This window comes from Salvia miltiorrhiza, chromosome 2 (genome assembly GCF_028751815.1).
Source record: "Salvia miltiorrhiza cultivar Shanhuang (shh) chromosome 2, IMPLAD_Smil_shh, whole genome shotgun sequence".
Taxonomy (NCBI): domain Eukaryota; kingdom Viridiplantae; phylum Streptophyta; class Magnoliopsida; order Lamiales; family Lamiaceae; genus Salvia; species Salvia miltiorrhiza.
The window spans coordinates 1,400,538-1,420,162 of record NC_080388.1 but is presented as its reverse complement, the minus strand read 5'-3'; the positions used below and the strand labels follow the sequence as shown (position 1 = coordinate 1,420,162).

General features: G+C 38.5%; 1 protein-coding gene and 1 long non-coding RNA gene across 3 annotated transcripts; both read right to left on the bottom strand.

The window, feature by feature from the left end:
• Window positions 1-10,627: 10,627 nt before the first annotated feature.
• LOC131007569 (protein FAR1-RELATED SEQUENCE 5-like) lies at window positions 10,628-12,879 on the bottom strand. Its single transcript, XM_057934478.1, has 4 exons — window positions 12,701-12,879; window positions 11,800-12,234; window positions 11,229-11,447; window positions 10,628-11,051 (listed from the first exon to the last, which is right to left on the bottom strand). The coding sequence occupies exons 1-4, from the start codon at window positions 12,877-12,879 to the stop codon at window positions 10,628-10,630; spliced, it is 1,257 nt and encodes a 418-aa protein (XP_057790461.1).
• A 1,405-nt stretch (window positions 12,880-14,284) lies between these two features.
• On the bottom strand, window positions 14,285-16,886 carry LOC131012522 (uncharacterized). Of its 2 annotated transcripts, XR_009097355.1 has the most exons (3): window positions 16,726-16,886; window positions 15,141-15,220; window positions 14,285-14,509 (listed from the first exon to the last, which is right to left on the bottom strand). It is a non-coding gene; the product is annotated as an uncharacterized LOC131012522 (long non-coding RNA). The 2 variants fall into 2 exon arrangements; XR_009097354.1 differs by lacking the exon at window positions 16,726-16,886 and having other exon boundaries at window positions 15,141-16,711.
• Between the last annotated feature and the right edge of the window lie 2,739 nt (window positions 16,887-19,625).

Genomic DNA, 19,625 nt, shown 5'->3' with positions numbered 1-19,625 from the left:
ATGGTACGATGAGGAGTACTCATCCCGAGCCCGTGCCACCTCCAGCTCCGATCAAGCCTCGCACCACGGTCAGGATCAGTACCAGAGATGATCCGATCCGTGAGATGGTGGACGACATCTTCCGCTCAGCCCAGATCATGCGGGAGACAGGCGAGGGCCAGGGAGAGACTCTGTTGCCCAGCTGGGAGCCGGGCGAGGATGAGGAGGGAGACCCCGAGGAGGATGAGGAGAAGGACCCCGAGGAGGATGAGGAGGAAGACCCCGAGGAGGATCCAGAAGAGGACCCCCTAACGTCACCAAGGAGCAGCCGTACCGCGACTCAGGGCTCGCGGATTTGATAATTTTTTAAGCTTGTTGATGTTTTCCGGAAACGATGATTCATTCCGATATTTTTGTAACCTATGACTATGATTTTATTTATGTTGTCTCTAGCTAGCATTAGTACGAAAACGTTGGTCTCTAGGACGTTCCATGATTAAGTACCCTTGCGAGGTTGCTTAGCTAGTAAACCGGTACACCATAGGGAGTACTCGGATCGACTTTACTTACGTTTTGGTTGACGATGTAAAAGCCCTCGATGAGGCAAAATTTTTTTCATGATATATCTATATATGACCCTAGCATGGGCTTTCTGCGACGATCTCGTGTATGTTTTATGTTTCTCTACGGGTTTTATTCTTCACAAGTCAGTTAAGAATGTAGTAACTTTAAATAATGTGACTTGTGTATGCAACGGTTCCTGTTAATATCTTAGTTTTGGAGTTATGATAAGTTAAATTTGACAAACAGTTCTTTATTAATTGCCTTAGAGATTCCTGTATAGAATGTATTAAAAAGGGTGTTTGTAATTTGCAGAATGCCGCCTAAACGAGGTCGCCCCCCTAGGAGAAACGTTAACAATGATGGAAATCGCGATGAAATACCTGAAGGGCGGCGAAACGACAGGGAACCTACCCCACCCCCCCCCACCCCCTGCTAGAAGGACTGAAGAACTGTTTCTTCGACAGAATCCGCCCACATTTACTGGGACAGGCGACCCAGCCGAGGCCGAAGCTTGGATACGCACCTTGGAGCGTATCTTCACTTTCCTACACTGCACAGAAGAGGAGCGACTCTCGTGTATGTCTTTCCAACTAGCCGGATCGGCTGACTTTTGGTGGGAAGCCCGCCGAAAGACTCTGACTCCCGAACAATGGGCAGCATACACTTGGGAAGACTTTAAGACGGGATTATATGATAAGTATATTCCCAAAAGCTACAGAAAGAAGAAGGAGGCTGAGTTCTATAGCCTGAAACAAGGGAAGAAGACGGTGACAGAGTATGACAGAGAGTTCTGCGATCTATCGCGTTATGCTCCACAACAGGTGGATACTGATGAGAAAATGGCGGAGAAATTTTGTGCCGGTCTGAGGCACGAGATTCGGATGACTCTAGCTAGTCATGGTGGACTCTCATACACTGAATCTTTGAACAGGGCACTGGACATCGAAGCTGCGATGCCAGTAGAAAGGTTGGCTCCATCACAGACCTCAGCGCCAGCCAACCCACCTGCACGCCCTCAGAACTTTAAAGGGAAGCGCAACTGGAACGACCATAGAGGAAATGAAAACCAGACTAACAAGAGGCCATGGCAAGGAAATGCGCCGTTGGGACAATATCAGCAACAAGGACAAGGGAAGCAACAGGGTCCTGCCCCGGCTGGAGGCAGCCAAAGACAAAATGAAGTTCCCCTTTGTCCAAAATGCCACAAACCACATCGTGGTGTCTGTAAGGCTGGAACTGACAGTTGCTACACGTGTGGCCAGAAGGGCCACTACTCCTCACAATGCCCCAACAAACAGCAGGGCGCGGCAATCAGGGCCACTTATGCCCAGCCCCTGCAAGCAGTTCAAGGGCAACACCAGCCCCGCCAACAACAACCATACCAGCAGCAATACCAATACCAGCCCCGCCAACAACAGCCATACCAGCAGCAATACCAACACAAGAACCAACAGCGCCAACAGCAACAGAGGCGGCAACAACCATTGCCGCAGCAGGCGAGAGCCTTTGCTCTCACCCAAAACCAGCCCGAAAAAAAACAAGGAAACCTGGCAGGTATGGGCAAGCTTAAAGGTTTTTCCATAATGATTCTGTTCGATACTGGTGCCTCGCATTCTTTTATATCTGCCCCTTGCGTAGATACCGTAGAAATCGAATCAGAACGAGCTAGGTGTGCCTTAAGAATCACTACACCCTCAGGAGAAAGATCTACCACCACACATGTTTGCTCGAACGTAGAATTTGAAATAGGAGAACTTAAGATGGTAGCGAACAATCTTAATATTCTGCTCATGTGGGACGTAGATATGATCTTAGGAATGGACTGGCTAGCTGAGAATCACGCCACCATCCTTTGTAGTGAACGAAAAATTTCTCTTCGACCACCTGGAAAGAAACCGACGGAATTTCACGGCATAGGTATGAAGAAAAGAGTACCAGTGATATCCGCATTACAAGCCAGAAAAGAGATGATAAAGGAAGGAAGCACAGCTTATCTCGTCTACCTAAACGGGGAAGCTAGTGAAGACAAGAAAGTGGAAGATGTGGCAATAGTACGAGACTTTCCAGAAGTTTTTCCTGAAATATTGCCAGGACTACCTCCAGACAGGCAACTAGATTTCACCATTGATCTAGAACCTGGATCTGCCCCAGTATCAAAGGCACCGTACAGGATGGCCCCAAAGGAACTACAAGAATTAAAGGTGCAACTACAAGAACTCTTGGACTTGGGTTTCATCAGACCCAGTGTCTCGCCTTGGGGAGCGCCTGTACTCTTTGTCAAGAAGAAAGATGTAACCATGAGAATGTGCATTGATTATCGAGAGTTGAACAAACTGACGCTTAAAAACAAATACCCTCTCCCAAGGATAGATGATTTGTTCGATCAACTCAAAGGAGCCAGTGTATTCTCAAAAATAGATTTAAGGTCTGGGTATCATCAACTGAAGATCAGATCAGAGGATATATCTAAGACCGCTTTCCGCACAAGATATGGTCACTATGAATTCGTTGTCATGCCATTTGGTTTAACCAATGCACCGGCAGTATTCATGGACCTCATGAATCGAGTTTTCCATCCATACTTAGACAAATTTGTCTTAGTGTTTATAGATGATATCCTCATCTATTCTAAGAATGACCAAGAACATGAAAATCATTTGAGAATCATCCTGGAGACATTAAAGACGGAGAAGTTGTTCGCCAAATTCAGCAAGTGCGAATTTTGGCTGAAAGAAGTAATGTTTCTAGGGCACATCGTATCAGCAGATGGAATCAAGGTGGACCCCGCCAAGGTGCAAGCAGTGCGCGAGTGGAAATCACCAACCACACCTAATGAAATCCGAAGTTTCTTAGGTTTGGCAGGATACTACCGGAGATTCATCGAAGGATTCTCTAAAATAGCGAGACCAATGACGCAATTACTTCGCAAAGGAATCAAGTATAAGTGGAACGAGTGTGAAGCCAGCTTTCAAGAGCTGAAGAAGAAATTGACAACTGCACCAGTGCTAGCAGTTCCAGCAGCCGATAAAGAATACGTGATCTTCACGGACGCGTCCAAAAATGGGCTAGGTTGTGTGTTGATGCAAGAAGGAAAGGTCATTGCCTACGCCTCGCGACAACTAAGGCCACATGAATTGAACTACCCTACTCATGATCTGGAACTGGCAGCAATTGTGCATGCTTTGAAAATTTGGAGACACCATCTATACGGAGTTAGATGTGAAATCTTCACTGATCACAAAAGCCTTAAGTATTTTTTCGAGCAGAAAGACTTGAATATGAGACAGAGGAGATGGCTCGAACTCGTAAAGGATTACGACTGCGGTATCAACTACCACCCGGGAAAAGCTAATGTAGTAGCTGATGCTTTAAGTCGTAAAACTCAATCCGAGTTAGGACTTCTTCTCACTCAAGAGGACACGCTTGTAAGGGATTTTGACAAATTGAAGATAGAAGTGGTTCAGCCACCGGCAACGACAAGAGCAATTATTGCAACTCTAGTAGCCGTCCCAGACCTCAGAGAAAGGATCTTCAGTGCCCAGAGAGCGGATGAGAGCTTGGAAAAAGTTCGTCTCAAGATCCGAACAGGCACGCCAGGAGGCTACCAAGAGGCAACGGATAACGCAGTTCTTTTTGAAGGAAGATTGTGTGTTCCCCATAACGAGGAACTGAGAAACGAGATCATGAGTGAAGCTCATGACACGCCCTATACCGCTCATCCCGGAAGTACCAAAATGTACCAAGATCTAAAACAGAAATTTTGGTGGGACGGGATGAAACGAGATATAGCCTCGTTTGTAGAGCGTTGCCTTGCATGCCAGCAAGTGAAAGCTTTACATCAACGACCATATGGGAAATTACAGCCATTGGAAATTCCAGAATGGAAGTGGGAGCACATAGCGATGGATTTCGTGACGGGTCTACCCAAGACAAATAGGGGCAACACATCTATTTGGGTAATAGTAGACTGTCTCACGAAGAGCGCTCATTTTATACCGATTCCAATTACCCATGGATCGGAAGAAACTAGCCCAACTGTACATTCGTGAGATTGTACGGCTACATGGAATACCAATATCCATTACTTCAGATAGAGATTCAAAATTTACTTCTAGATTTTGGATCAGTTTACAGAAAGAGTTGGGAACGAGATTAAACTTTAGCACCGCCTTTCACCCTCAAACAGATGGACAATCAGAAAGGACAATTCAGACCCTTGAAGATATGTTGAGGACAGTGGTGCTAGACCGAGGAGGAAGTTGGGAATCAGTGCTGCCATTGATCGAATTCGCCTACAACAATAGTTACCAGGCAACCATTGATATGGCACCTTATGAGGCGCTGTATGGAAGGAAGTGTAGGTCACCACTTTATTGGGATGAAGTGGGTGAAAGAAAAATCCTTGGGCCAGATGCAGTAAGCGAGATGATCGAGACCATCCGCCAGATTAGAGCAAGAATTAAAGAAGCTCAGGACAGACAGAAGTCTTATGCTGATACCCGACGAACTGAACTACAATTTCAGATTGGAGACAAGGTTCTCCTTAAAATATCACCCTCGAAAGGGATCATTAGATTCGGTGTTAAGGGTAAGTTGAGACCCCGTTTTGTAGGACCTTATGAGATCCTAGAAAGAATAGGTCCCGTAGCGTATAGGTTGGCACTGCCACCTAGCTTTGGAAACGTCCACAATGTGTTCCACGTGTCACAGCTGAGACGGTACGTGTTTGACCCCAAACACGTGATTCACCAAGATGAAATGATTCTTAACCCAGACTTGACGTACGAAGAAAAACCTGAAGCCATTTTGGACCGAAAGGTGCAAGAGTTGAGGAATAAATCGATCGCGTCAGTCAAAATACTGTGGAGACACCATGGACCGGAAGAAGCAACGTGGGAACTTGAGGACCAGATGAAAGAAAAATACCCAGAACTTTTCACATAGGTATGCAAATTTCGGGACGAAATTTTTGTTAAGAGGGGTAGTATGTAACAACCCGCTCTTTTATTATATTTAAACCCAGTAATTATTTATTATTTAAATTCAACTTATGACACTGGATTATATTCTAATTAAGCAGGATTATTATTTTATTACCAAGTCAGTAGCTTCGCGTAAATAAAACCGCGATGAGAATTATTGAGTAAGCCAATAATTATTTATTTCAGATTCATAACTGACTTAGTTAAGTCATGTTATTTATTAATCACAATAGAATTATTTTTTCTATTATTATTTCTTGAGTCGTGATTTATTCCGGTTTATGAAGAATTAAATCTACGGATTTAATTTAGAATTTATTCTAGCTAAGAAAGGAAGCAGATATCGAGTAGTTTCATAAACACGCGATATTAACAAAACCCAGTAGTTGGATTTTATTTAAAAAAAATGCAATACAATATTACAGATATAGAAATTCCAAGACAAGAATTATTGCTTCTGTTTATACTTCACTTTACAAACCCCTATTTTTCTATCTATCTACCAACACTTAAAAAAAAAAAAGGAATAGTGTATGTGTGTGAAAGAAATCTGCAGCTATCCCTTAAGCGCATGCTCAGCCATCTATTCTGGACATTTTTTTGACTCCAGCTCCACGCCTATGTAATATTCTTCTTTGACTCCAGCTCCAGCAGCATATTTGTAAAATTTTCACACCCGAACACCTTCATGTGGTTTCAGATTTCAGCAGCTATTAATCTTCATTTCATTCCCATTCCACACTGCACTGCTCTTCATTCGGTGCTCTGCCAAGTATCCTCAAGCCATTCCAGTAACACCTTAACACTTGAAGAAGTGAGAGAGAGATCGTTTATTCATTACTCTGCCAAACTGCCAGATTATCTCAGTTCATTCAACAACCAACACAAACATTCAATGTATTGATTCTATCTCAAATATCCATTCCAGTAAAGCATTCATACCAAAGCATGATCAGTTTTTCAATGATAGAAAACCATTGTAGGCATAATGAACTTAGCAAAGTTACACTCTTTATATTGCAAACACCAATAACTCTTATGCAAAGCAAGAACAGGCTGCACTCTTTCACCACTAGGAAAATAAGAATACTGAAAACCAAGTTTTCATTCCAAAATCAAGTCTTTATACAAAGTTGAGTTTTCTGAAAATTAATTCTAATATACGAACCTACCGAGTGATAAAATGAGAGGGAAGATACGGTGGAAAGTCGAAGCCCTGCTGTCCATGGCGACGGCGGCACCAGGAGAGGCGGCTGCCGAATTCTTGCTGCCAACGACAGCGGCTGACGGCGGCGCTCCTCCAGCGAGCTGCTGGCCGTCGATCGCAGGCCAGTCAGCGGCGACTCCGGGCGAACAGCAGCAGCTCCAGGCGGCGACAGCGGACTCCGGGCGAGCAGCAGCAGTTCCAGACGGCTGACTCGGCGGCGTTAGGCGACGCGACGCTCGCCGGAATCCAGTTGCAGCGGCGTGGATTCTTCGGCTGGATACAGATCGAGAGAGAACCGAAGGGAGCGTTTGATTTAGGAGAGATTAGAGCAAGATTGAGGAAGAGAGAAGGAGGCGCCGGACCTCGGCGCGATAGAGGCTGATTCGCCGGATTTCAGAGCTCTGCAACTCCAGGCCCCGACTCCATGAACAGCAGCGGTCGGCGCGACTCCGTGAACAGCAGCAGTCGGCGGTTTCAGGCGAGAAGCTCGCCTTGGTGCTCCACGAGCAGTCAGCGGCAGCAGCTCCACGCGGCGGCCTCGCTGGCGACCGGAACGGCCAGGACGCGGGGAGGAGATGGCCGGAATCGAGCGAGAGAAAGAGAGATGTTGCAGCGTTCTTTCTTGATTGAGAGAGAGAGCCGAGCGGCTGAAAGGCGAGAGAGAGAGTGAGAAAGAAGAGATGGGGCGCAGCTTGAATGTGTGTGTTTGAGTGTATTTAGTGTGTGTGTATATTTAGGTTAGGATTTGGGCCGGGTATGGGCCGATTTTTTTTAATTGTTTGGGCCGATTTAATTAAACTCTTGGGCCGATTTAATTAAATTCTTGGGCCGATTTAATTAAACTCTTGAGCCGATTTAATTAAATTCTTGGGCCGATTTAATTAAATTGTTTGGGCCGATTTAATTAAATTGTTTGGGCCGATTTTATTAAATTGTTTGGGCCTTATTCAAAGAAAAACATGATAGACTTAATTTATCTAATTAATTTGGGCTTATATCTATTTAAATTATTTGAGCTCTTAATAATTAATTTAAATTGAGCTTGATTAATTTAATTATATATTGACCTTTAAATTAATTATTTAAATGGAGTTCTTTATTTCAAGTATTTATAAATGGATTATAAAATGAAATATTTCGAGTTAAACTCTCATTTAAATTAATTCTTTTCAAATGACTTATTAATATGGATTATTTGAAAATGATTAAACGATTTTTAAAAAAATAAGAAAGCATGATCTATGATGATATAATTTATCTATGTAATATTATAGGATTTGTTTTTAAATGACGGAATATTTGACTTGATGGCATAAATAGAACGAGTTATGATTAATGCGCATGTTGATGTTCGAATAAATAGTTTCGAACCTAAATGATAGTTATGTGATAATGTTTGAGTTTAAGGTTTTGACGAGATAAGATTAATTCTTTCCAGTCCACATTAATTATTACTTGGACTCCTATTATTTATTAATAATGGGTCTCGAATTTATATTACTTGGGCTCCTACGATTTAATTGATTAAGTCACATGAAATTTATTTATTTAACCCAATAAGAATTATTATTTTAGGCTTCTTTATTAATCCTAATTATTTTTAATTAGTGATTAATATTAAAATTTACTAATTTTTTTTAGGGTGATGATGGGTTCACTTATTGGGCTTCATGATTTTATTATCTTGGGCCTCATTTGTTGGGCTCTAGAAATTAATTGATGTTGGGCCTAATATTATTAATGCACTGGGCTTCGAATTTATTCTTTTGGGCTCGAATTAAATTCCTTTTGGGCCTTGATTATTTTATTTTAATTGGGTCGTCATAATTATTCTATTAAATTTAATTAGAGAAGATTTTAAGACTTACTAATTATTAATTAGTAAGTGAATTAGATTATTTTAAGATGAGTAGATTATTAAAGATTAATAATCCGACCTCATAAGACGAGCTTTAATTCCTTAAATAGGATTAGCATCTCATAATTTAATTAAAGGAATATGAGTCATGCATAATCATTTCACGCATCCTCATTTATTGAGATTTTTTCGAGAATTAGAATCTTATTTTATTTTCTCGGATTAAAGGTCAAGCACCAGAGTTAGAGCTAAACCGTGAGTCTGCTATTCAGGTAGGCTTTCTATGTATAAACTAAAATTATATATTAGAATTTCTAAGACTTTATGCTTATGAAATTTAAATGATATTGTCAATGCCTAAATGCTTTATGTTTTATTATTAATTGCCTATCTGATGTTAATCGAATTCGGATTCTGGATGGGACCGCAAATCCCTTCGGAATTAGTGTACACCTTATGATCGTGAGTCATCTAGCGGGTTGGCCGATCATAGTGTCCGTAGAGGGAGGCCTCCCTCTCGGCACGAGTTACTGATATGGTGATTAATGATATAAAATACCTGCGCGGGTTATTGATGAAAGAAATGATATTATGTTTGGTAAATACGAGTCTTTAAAGGAAAACCCTCGTATATTACTACTATTGAAAGGCTTGACAATAAAATATTATGCATGTATGTAAATTTCGGCACGTGTCCACTAAGTACTCCTGTACTTAGCCCTGCATGTATTTTTAAATGTGCAGGTTGAGCTGTGATCGAGGATGTAGTGTGCAAGCGGAGCTTTTGTCAATTTAGGACGAGAACCTCAGAGTGGAGTATATGTCTTCATACATATACTCAAGTTATTGTTATTCCGCTGCGAACACTGATTTTACTAAAGACATTATGTTATCTTGTCAAAACAATATGTATTATTTAATAATGTACTCAAACTCGTTGAGTACCTCTTTTGGATAATATTATGTACGGTTCCTTTTGACCTTCGTTAAATTCTAGTTAATTTCAATTGTTTTCCTTATACAAGTCGAGTCATCAAGAAACCGAATATGCCCCTTTCTAACTCCCGCTCCTAAATTCCCTCCCTTAGTCGCGGTTTCCCCGAAATTGCTATCCTTAGCAAGTGCGGTCGTGACAGAACCTCAGGTCGCACAGACCCATAAAACTCTTGAATTATAGCATCCTTCGAATTTAGCGTTGCATTTTCGTTACGAAGCTTACCAAACTTGTTCTCAACTTCACTTAATGCACCAAGCAACTGCTTCATCAAAACTTGATCCCCCGAAACATGACCAATACATCTGCTGAAAATATGGAATAGATCATGCTTGCCAACTACTTTGGTTGAAGACGAATCTGTCGTACAATTCATCACTTGCGGTGTGGATAGCATAAAAGATTTACACCACCGATTAGCAATGTATCTGTCAGGAATCTTCTCAACTTTCAACCACCGCAACACATAGAACATGTGTCTGCATAAAAGTCCTTTCCTGGTGAACAAGTTGCACTTGCATGTCAAAGAATCGGTAATTGTATCATGCACAACTGTGAATTCGCCATCAGTGGCGGATCCACAATAGGGCGGTGGGGGTACGATTGTACCCCCAATTTTTTTTTTCTTTAGTAGTAGTATTATGTATTTACAACTAGTTAATCACTTTTGTCCCCCAAAAGTTCCATTTCCAAACCCAAACCGATAGTTTATTAATTTGATTATGTAAATGTGTTTGGGCTGGGCCCATTAAAATATAAAAATTGCGGCTGATGTAAGCCTAATCTATAAATTAAAGATTCACACAATACAAAATAGATTTGAGAGCCACGCAACTTAAATTATTAGCAAGACACGATTTCTTCAAAAAAAAAATAGAAAAATGAGAGAAATAAAGACTCGTAGGAAGATAAACTAGATATATAGTTATTTAACTTTCTTTTGCATCTTACTATCTTTGAACAATGTTATAAAATATATTTTTTTTAACGTTAAAGTATCTTTTATATTTATGTTTATGAGATTATATTTTCGTACCCCCAATTTAAAAATCCTGGATCCGCCACTGTTCGCCATCAACATTGTCATCAACTACGAATGTGTTACCCTCCATCTTTGCCATCATGCATGCTGAAAAAGCAGATACAATCTCCTCTTGTACCTCCTTGAAAATTGAGATGGTGTATAATGTAGAGGCATGTTTCTCAATTGCCATCGTTGTAAGGATGTGGAGAACACCAGTCTCATCCTCATAATTTAGCCGCTGACATGTATCTCGTTGGGAATCTAAGGCGCTGTTATAATTCATAAACAGCACAACCAGATCAGAAAACTTGCTAAGAAAGCGTTTGAAATAACTATTCTCACTCTCAGACAAGGAAGTGGTGCGAAACAGCCCACTCATACTGATGTCACAAAAATATGCAGGAATCCATAAAGCACGATCCTTATACATTGAAGAGAACCAACTGTTATCACCCAACTCATATTCAGCTATCAAATTATTCCATTCTTCCTCAAACTCATGAGTGTCAATCGTATCAGACCATATTATATTATTTAACTTCGATTTGAAATCAGAATCGTCCCTCAAATTAAATGGCTATTTCTCCACAACCTTCATCGTGATGTGCCACATGCAAAACCTATGATGTGTTTCGGGCCAGACAAGAGCAACGGCCTTCTTCAATCCAGGATCTTGGTCAGTCATAAACACACGAGGCGCATTCCCAACACACTCCGTAAACTTGCTCAAAACCCATGCATATGAATCCATGTCTTCATGTGATATGATTGCCGCACCAAACGACACACATTTACCGTGGTTGTCCCTACCAGTAAACGGAGTAAAAATCATTTTGTACCTACAAGAATAAAAAAATCCAACATCAGACTTGTCAAATAGACTACAATAACATACCGAATAAAGTAAATATATGTATGAACAACTATGTAAACCAAACTGAATGAGAACAAAAAAAATAAATAATTGGTGATCAGTAAAATTCAAACACAACCAAAACTAATTTATCTATCATAAAGGAAATATATATATATGAACAACTATGCAAACCAAACTGAATAAGAACATTAAAACTTAATTAAATAATTTATCTATCATAAAACTGAAAAAATGTTATGACAAATTGAATAAGCATATACATGTACTGAATACAATAAAATCATATCCGAATATACATATAAAAAAACGTAAACCTGTTGGTGTTGTATGTTGCATCAAAAGACACAGCCTGTCCAAAATTTTTAAAGTTGATCACAGCTTGTTTATCTGTCCAGATAAGGCGGCGCAGCTGTTTTTCCTCATCAACGTCGTAAAAATATTGAAAACCATCACAAAGCTCCTTCCTATCCTTAAATGTTTCAAGCAACATATGGGCATCCAAACCAGCGACATAGACCTTCAAGTCTCGACCATAGTTCTTGAAATCAATACTAGTGCAACCAACCTTATCATAACCACCAACAATCTCTTTAAAAATGCGAAATGTTTTAGTTGGACCAATGTTGGCTTTAATACCCGCGTGAATAAAAAACTGGTGTACTTCGTCGACTTGCCTATTGCTCGACATAAAATGACGACTGCTTTCAGTAACCATCTTATGGTTATGACCCTCACTAAAGGTTCCAACTCTAAAACGATCATAAGACATGGCCTTAAATATGATACGAGCCCTGCAACCAATCTTGAATGATGTTCTCTTGCGTTTCTTATCTTCTCTGTTACCCTCGACCAAAATTAACGAATCTGCATGGTTAGGAGCACCTTCTCTATTACTCCCTCCGTCCCGCCCAAGATGCTACATATTCCTTTTCGGGCCGTCCCAACGAAGATGCTATATTTCTATATTTGGCAAAAATAAGAAATTTTAAACACTTAATTAACACTAATTATTACATTCTCTCTCATACTTTATCACTTTATTATCTTCTCTTTCTTACTTTATCACTTTATTACTTTCTCTCTCCTACTTTATCACTTTATTATTACACACTTAAAACATTAATCTACAACTCCTTAAATCCCGTGCCGATAAACAAATGTAGCGTCTTGGCCGGGACGGAGGGAGTACAAAGCATAAATCGAGTACTTATGGACCCATCGTCATCTCTGTTGATGGTAGCCTTGCGAGGAATAAAACCACATACTTTTGCGTAATCCTCATAAAACTTCTCAGCTTCTTGAAGATTACAGAAAATCTGCCCCTCAAATGGTTTTTCCTTAGCATCACAGTAAGGGATAAAAAGATCGGCACAACCTTCAACTTCATTTGTCATTGAGTCACCTAAAACAATATAAATAAACGTTGACAAAAAAATATCACTAACCACAAACCACCTATTCGGACAAGTTTATTAAACTCGACATCCGGCCGTGCATGTCTAATATTATAACTGGAAATCTCATATATATAAATGTTCTCCAACGTAAAAGGTAAAGTATAATGCTATAAAACATGATGTATCCGTTCGAAATGTTGAAACTAAAGTAAATATTACGAGCCAAACTCGACACAAACATGTACTACACGAGCCAAACTCCATTCGCAGGTTCAACGGACGATGATGTTTGCGCTGCCGATTTTATAAGTAATTTTATAGTTCGCCGGAATGATGGAGACTTCAGATGAAGGACGCCGACGATGATATACCAACTTGCTGCAACAAAAAAAAACGCTAAAGCTAGACCAGAAGGTGTTAGGTTTTCCTAAGTTTAAGGAAAGAAAAAGATTTGCCATATAATTGATAGATATTTACGGTAGGGTTAATTAGATTAGGACAAAAATAACCTTTCATTGATTTATAGCTGTAATATATATTCTTAATCATCAGCCGTAGGATTTAAAACAATAAAGGGCCGGATTTGATTCCTTATTCTTTTTACATTTAGCATTCTTTTTTGATCCCTTCCCGATATATATATATATATATATATATATATATATATATATATATATATATATATATATATATATATATATGGTGCAGTTATAGTGAGAACCACAATTATCGTGAGAACATAAGAACCAATAAAATTACTGCATCTGCTATACAAATTAATGCATCCGCTATTAAATTTAATGCATCCGAAAAAAATAATTTTTTGCTCCCTTCAGGATTCGAACCCAGCATCTGCATCCATCCACCGTAGATCTTGATGATCGAATGGCTTAAAATGGTTCTCCGTTCTTATTTTATTAGTGGTTCTTATTTGAACCTCTCCCTATATATATATATATATATATATATATATATAGGGTTGGGATCTATAAAGAAGTAACTATATTTCGTTCGGAATACGTCAATAAATTTACCGAATAAATCACCCGACCGCACGAATAGTTATTTCACTGAATAAACACGTACATTTTTCGTTCATGCGCTCGCATGATTTATTCAGTAAATGTATTGAGTTATTCAGCCTTCGTTGTTTCCTTCTACATTTAGCATTCTTCATTGATCCCTTCCCTATATATATATATATATATATATATATATATATATATATATATATATATATCGGGTGCACTTCAGTGAGATTGCTATTTTTCGTGAGATCATGAGTACAATGAATAATGCAGTGTATAGTTGTCACACCCCAATTCTTGAATGAATAAATATAATCGAGGTGCAACTAATTCATAGAAATAAACAAGGAACAACCTTGTAAAAATCCGAAATAGGATAGAAAGTCGGGCTATGCCCCTTTGGATCACAAGTTTTGTTTCATGTTTCTGACAACCAACATTCATTAGCATAAAACTAGAATTTCAAATTTAAGCTCGACATGAAGTCATCTTAAGTTGAGAAAACAAAAGATGTATAAGAGTAATTGCTACAGCGGAAGTCTAACATATGAATTTTAACTCTAGCCTCAGCTCCGTCCCGTCAGCACCAGCCAGCCAACCTGAAAACATTTGAAAGTATTTTTGGGCTAAGTACTAATGTACTTAGTGGGCATGCATTTTCATAAACATTTCATTATTTTCTTAAAGACAGTTTATCCAATCATACTTGACATGACTTAGAAGGTTTTAAATTGAAAGAAGTACTTCTAAGCATGTTAAAACATTTTCTTTCATTTGTGCGCACATGTCACACTCCCTTTCTGTTACTCGCTGTGATCCCGGACCTCTAGCCACCGACGGATCCATTTCTCCCATTGCACTTGCCCTGAGGACGTAACTCAGACAAGTTGAATTGACCTCGGGACGCTACCCAGGCAGGCCTTACATGATACATGCTCCGGAACACATCCAGCCAAGCACCCTTATAACGCCTCTTACATGAATTAGTGCCCGATGGAGATCAACCCACCGAAACAACTAACAAGTGTACACAATTCTCAAATAGCGTGTTAGGCCATAAGAGAACCTCGATCGATCCATGAATTGCGAGCCTTAAACAGAGCAGAGTGCACATAAACATTTTATTGGATAAACAATTTTTATTTCATTAAATAAACAGTTTGCATTTCATTGAAACATTTAGAGCTTAATAACTCAATCATACTTTGTACATTTGGAAAGTAAGCCCACCTGGTTAGGCAAAGCCTGAAGATCATAATCACATATAAACCTGTCTTGGGAAAGCAGCGCTAATCCCCTGGTCACAAAGCCTACAAGAAATTCTATTCTTAATAGGTCTCGTGAAGCTAATCTTAAGTCATGGTGTAGTGCTTAATATTCTATGATTCACTTAGCCGGGTTTTTAAACTTTAATGAATAAATAATTGAAAACATTTCTCTTGAGTTAAGAACACCAACAATATTCTTACTCATCTTTCTTTAATAATTGGAATTATAAATAAAACCAATTAAATCTTAAATACTCTTATTGCAAAAATATAATGCAAATTCATGTCATGCTTGGCATATAATAAGAAATTACTTAAAATATGCGTATAATAATAATTTAATATTATTATGAAAATTAAAAAAAATAATTAATCAAACTTAAAGAAGTCTAATTAATTTAATAGTGCAGTCCATTTAAAAAAAACAAATCTGCATAGCTTAACTAAATAAAAAATGGATTGGGCTCAATAATTCAATTAATAGTCAACTCAAGGTTTTTTTTTTAAATTTTCCCAGCCCATTTTAGATAAAAATCGGCCCAACTCCCATGGCCCAATCCTAAGCTAAGCCCTAGCCCATTTCTCCTCCCCCCTTTCCCATATCAAACACACGCACACACACATTCAGAAACACACACACACATGCAGCTGCTGCTGCTGCGTAGCAGCCTTCCCCTCCTCGCCTTCTTCTCTCCTCCGGCGGACGGTAGCAGCGCCGGCCGCCGCCGCCGCCATCCCTGACTTCCCTATCCCTCGCCCTTGCTCTCTCTTTCTTCCTCACCTCTCTCGACTACTCTCTCGCCGCGGACGCTCGCCGGAGCGAGCGGCGACAACCACTGCCCCTCGGTTCTCCCTTCTCTCGGTTCAAAACAGAGGATCACCGCCTCCGTCCATCTCTCTCTCACCGTGGTTGGAAGGTAGCGGCAGAGCCGCCGTGCCCTATCCCCCTTCTCTCTGACTTCCGCCAGACCCCATTGCCGCTGCTACTCCATCGTGCCCGGCGACGAGCGCCGCTCCGGCTACTTCTCCCTCGAACCCCCCTGTCACTCCCCCTGCTCCCTCTCCTCCTTGACGACGACGGACGCCGCCGCCTGAAGCTCTAGGCTAAGCCTCCCCCGACTGACCCCCCATACCGACACCCTTCCCTTCAATATCCGGCGACCACAGCGGCTGCCATGGCCGCCTCTCCCTCACCATTCCGGCCGACAGCAGCAGGAGAACCACCGCCGCCGACCGCATCTGCCACCGCCATTACTCCCCTGCCAGACTCTACACTTACAACCATACAGCCCACACCCGACAAAGCTCAAGACTCAAGTTTGATTCATATAGCATACAAAACATTTCTCTATTTCCCTTTTTATGGATCCATTGTAAAAGCAGTACATGAATTTATACTGTATGCATCATCAAGTAAAGTTCACATTTTTTTTTTTATCATGCTTATAAAAAATGAAATCTTATGCAGTTTAATGCTCATGAAAATTTGGTGAATTGCTAAAACGAAACTGGTTGAGTAGAATAGGCAAGGGAGTACATAGATGAACCTTTAGAAGTTTTTAGTTGAGCCGTTGAAATCTGAAATGGTTCGATTGCTTGATTTGCGAGGAGAATGAATTGCTTTCTGTCTCAACTTGGCTCAGAAAAATAATTTGTATGAATTGAGTAAAGGAGAGCTTGGATATGGTATACTTATGGATGCAGAGGAGTTATGGAGCACTTGATTGCGTTAAAGTGGTGGTAGGAGGAGTTATGGAGCACTTGATTGCTTTAAAGTGGTGGTAGTGGGTGACAGCTTATTTTGAGGGAGGTAAGTGGTGTATGTTAGGTGAGTAGTAGGTGGGAGTAGTGGAAGTAGTGGAAGTAGTGTAGTCAAAAGTGGCTAGTGAAAAGACATTGAGTGTGAGTGAGTTGAATCATTGATTGGACAATTAAAATTTGTCAGGGTTGAATTATCGGGACTGTAAAAATCTTTCAAGGTTCGGTAAATAAATGGCTCATGTAAATAAAACTATATGAAATGCATATGAATTTAAATAACTCAATGAAATTAAATAACTCAAATTTTCAAAACTTTTAAAAATCATTTTTGTTGGAATTAAAATAAATCGTTTTTTTTTATTTATTCGGCGTGAATCAATCTGATTCTAAGTTCAAAATAATTCTAAATTTAGCTAAGAAATAACGGGGTGTTACAATAGTGTTGAATAAAGCATTATATACTGATGAATAACGATATTAAAAAAATTGGTAAAATTTTTCCTCCCTCCAAGATTCGAATCCTGGTAAAAAAAATTGCCCTCTAGGTAAATATCAGCCATATGATACATAAAATTAAGAGTGAAAATTTAAAATGCCCACTTCCTTATGTTTTTTTTGTAAAAATGCACTATCTTATGAATAAAAGCATTCTATGCCCTAAAAGACTAAATTATCCCTAATTGGGTTAACATCAAATGTAATCATATGACACTTCTTACACACTCTTATACACTCATCACTTTCAATGGATTTTTTTACAAGAATTAGTGATGTTGATCGAATTCATGGTTTTTAGTGCATTAAAAATTGTGTTTTTTATTTTTATTATTTGTTTTAAGCGCATGCATGCATGCGAATTTTTTATTTTCCTTTGTTTTTTATTTCCTTTTTCTGGACATTATATGTGTGTCCGAGCATGTGTATGTATGTATATATATTCTTGAACGTTCATATATATATATATATATCCATATCTTTAAATTGAAAATATATATATATATATATATATATATATATATATATATATATATATATATATATATATATATAGGGTAGGGTTAATATAAAAACCCCTCTTAAGATGAAAACTAGGAACCAATTTAAAGCCATTGATTTAAATAAAATAGAGGGCTTAGATTAAACTACATATGCACAATTTCGATTGCATAGATGCACAGTTTCAATTGCATAGATGCACAATTTCGATTTGCTTGAGTATTTTGCATTGTTGGTTTCAATTGCATAAATTGCATATTTTTTAAGTGCATAGTAAAATATAATAAATGCACAGTTTCTTTTATTGACTAAATCCTAACCATTAGATCTAATATTTAAAAGGTCAAGATTAGGTTCCTAGTTCTCATTTTAACATAGGTTTTTATTAGAACCTCTTCCTATATATATATATATATATATATACTCGATATATATCTTTTCCAATACAACCCACCTCTTATACCACCAATCATAGCAAATCTTTGGAGATTTCCAATATATTCTTCTTCTTTGCCCAAGAATCGTCCTCATCTAATTAAGGGAAAATCCTTTTGTTTTTTTTTTAAATAAATCTTTGGTGATAGACATAAAGCCTAATAATAAGGTAACTCATGCATGATAAAGCCGACTCATATATCCCATCGGTTGGAAAGGAAACTCAATTCATATATCATTATATTCACATCTTCAATTCATTGAGGTTGGGCAAAATTTGAATTTAAGGGCTAGAGAGAGAGGAAGAATTCACGCTAGAAACAAACTAAATCGAGAAAAATCCATGGTATCTTCATCATCATCTTCTTCACAGGTTTTTATTTTTTTAGTTAAGCATTAACTATGGCATTGTGTAAAACTCGATTTTATGTGGAAATAACATGTGTCCGTCCGGTGAAGTGCCCGGAAAAATGTGTCCGTCCGTAACATTGTTTACCGAAAATGTACCCGGATGGACACATTTTTCCGGGCACTTCACCGGTCGGACACATGCTATATCGGCATAAAATCTTCCGTTTTATCTATTAGTATCTTTATAGTAATTATTTGTATTTTATAGAATTTAATTTAATTATATTGTTTAAGTGTTAATTATTGAATTAGTATTGCTTGGTATGAATTAAATTGTTTAAGTGTTAATTATATTGTTTAACTGTGATTGTTAATTAATTCATTATTTTTTAACGAATAATTATATGTGAAGTTTCTCACAAAAGTGTAGTTAATTAATTAATTATTTTTTAACGAATAATTGCTTGGTATGAATTGTTTTATGTATATTGTTTGGTATAAAATTATATATGAAGTTAACAGTGTTCATTTTGTCGAGAATTAGTATTGCTTTATGAAATTATATAGATGAGATGTTAGTTTGTGCATTTTGATATAGACGAGTTTCGAATTAGGTATTTTTGATATAGATTTTTTTTTTCTAACTTTTAATTTTGACATTGTCTGTAAAACATGAAAATATGGATAAAACCATGTGTCCGACCGGTGAAGTGGCCGGAAAAATGTGTCCGACCTGTACTTTTGTTTACTGCCGAACACATGTTTTTTATCCATATTTTCATGTTTTTTTTATGAATTTTTCTGTTTACATATATATATATATATATATATATTACTATTTTACTGAATTTAATATAATTTTTATTTTGTAAATGAATAGGCGGATGTCTCATATCTTCGTCCC

Excerpts from the sequence above, each read along its gene's own strand:
- LOC131007569 (XM_057934478.1), bottom strand. The coding sequence starts at position 12,879 with ATGACAAATGAAGTTGAAGGTTGTGCCGATCTTTTTATCCCTTACTGT. Across the intron at positions 12,235-12,700 it reads ATCAACAGAGATGACGATGG|AGTTGGAACCTTTAGTGAGG; the intron begins GTCCATAAGTAC and ends TGATCGTTTTAG. Across the intron at positions 11,052-11,228 it reads TGGCCCGAAACACATCATAG|TTGGTTCTCTTCAATGTATA; the intron begins GTTTTGCATGTG and ends GGGTGATAACAG.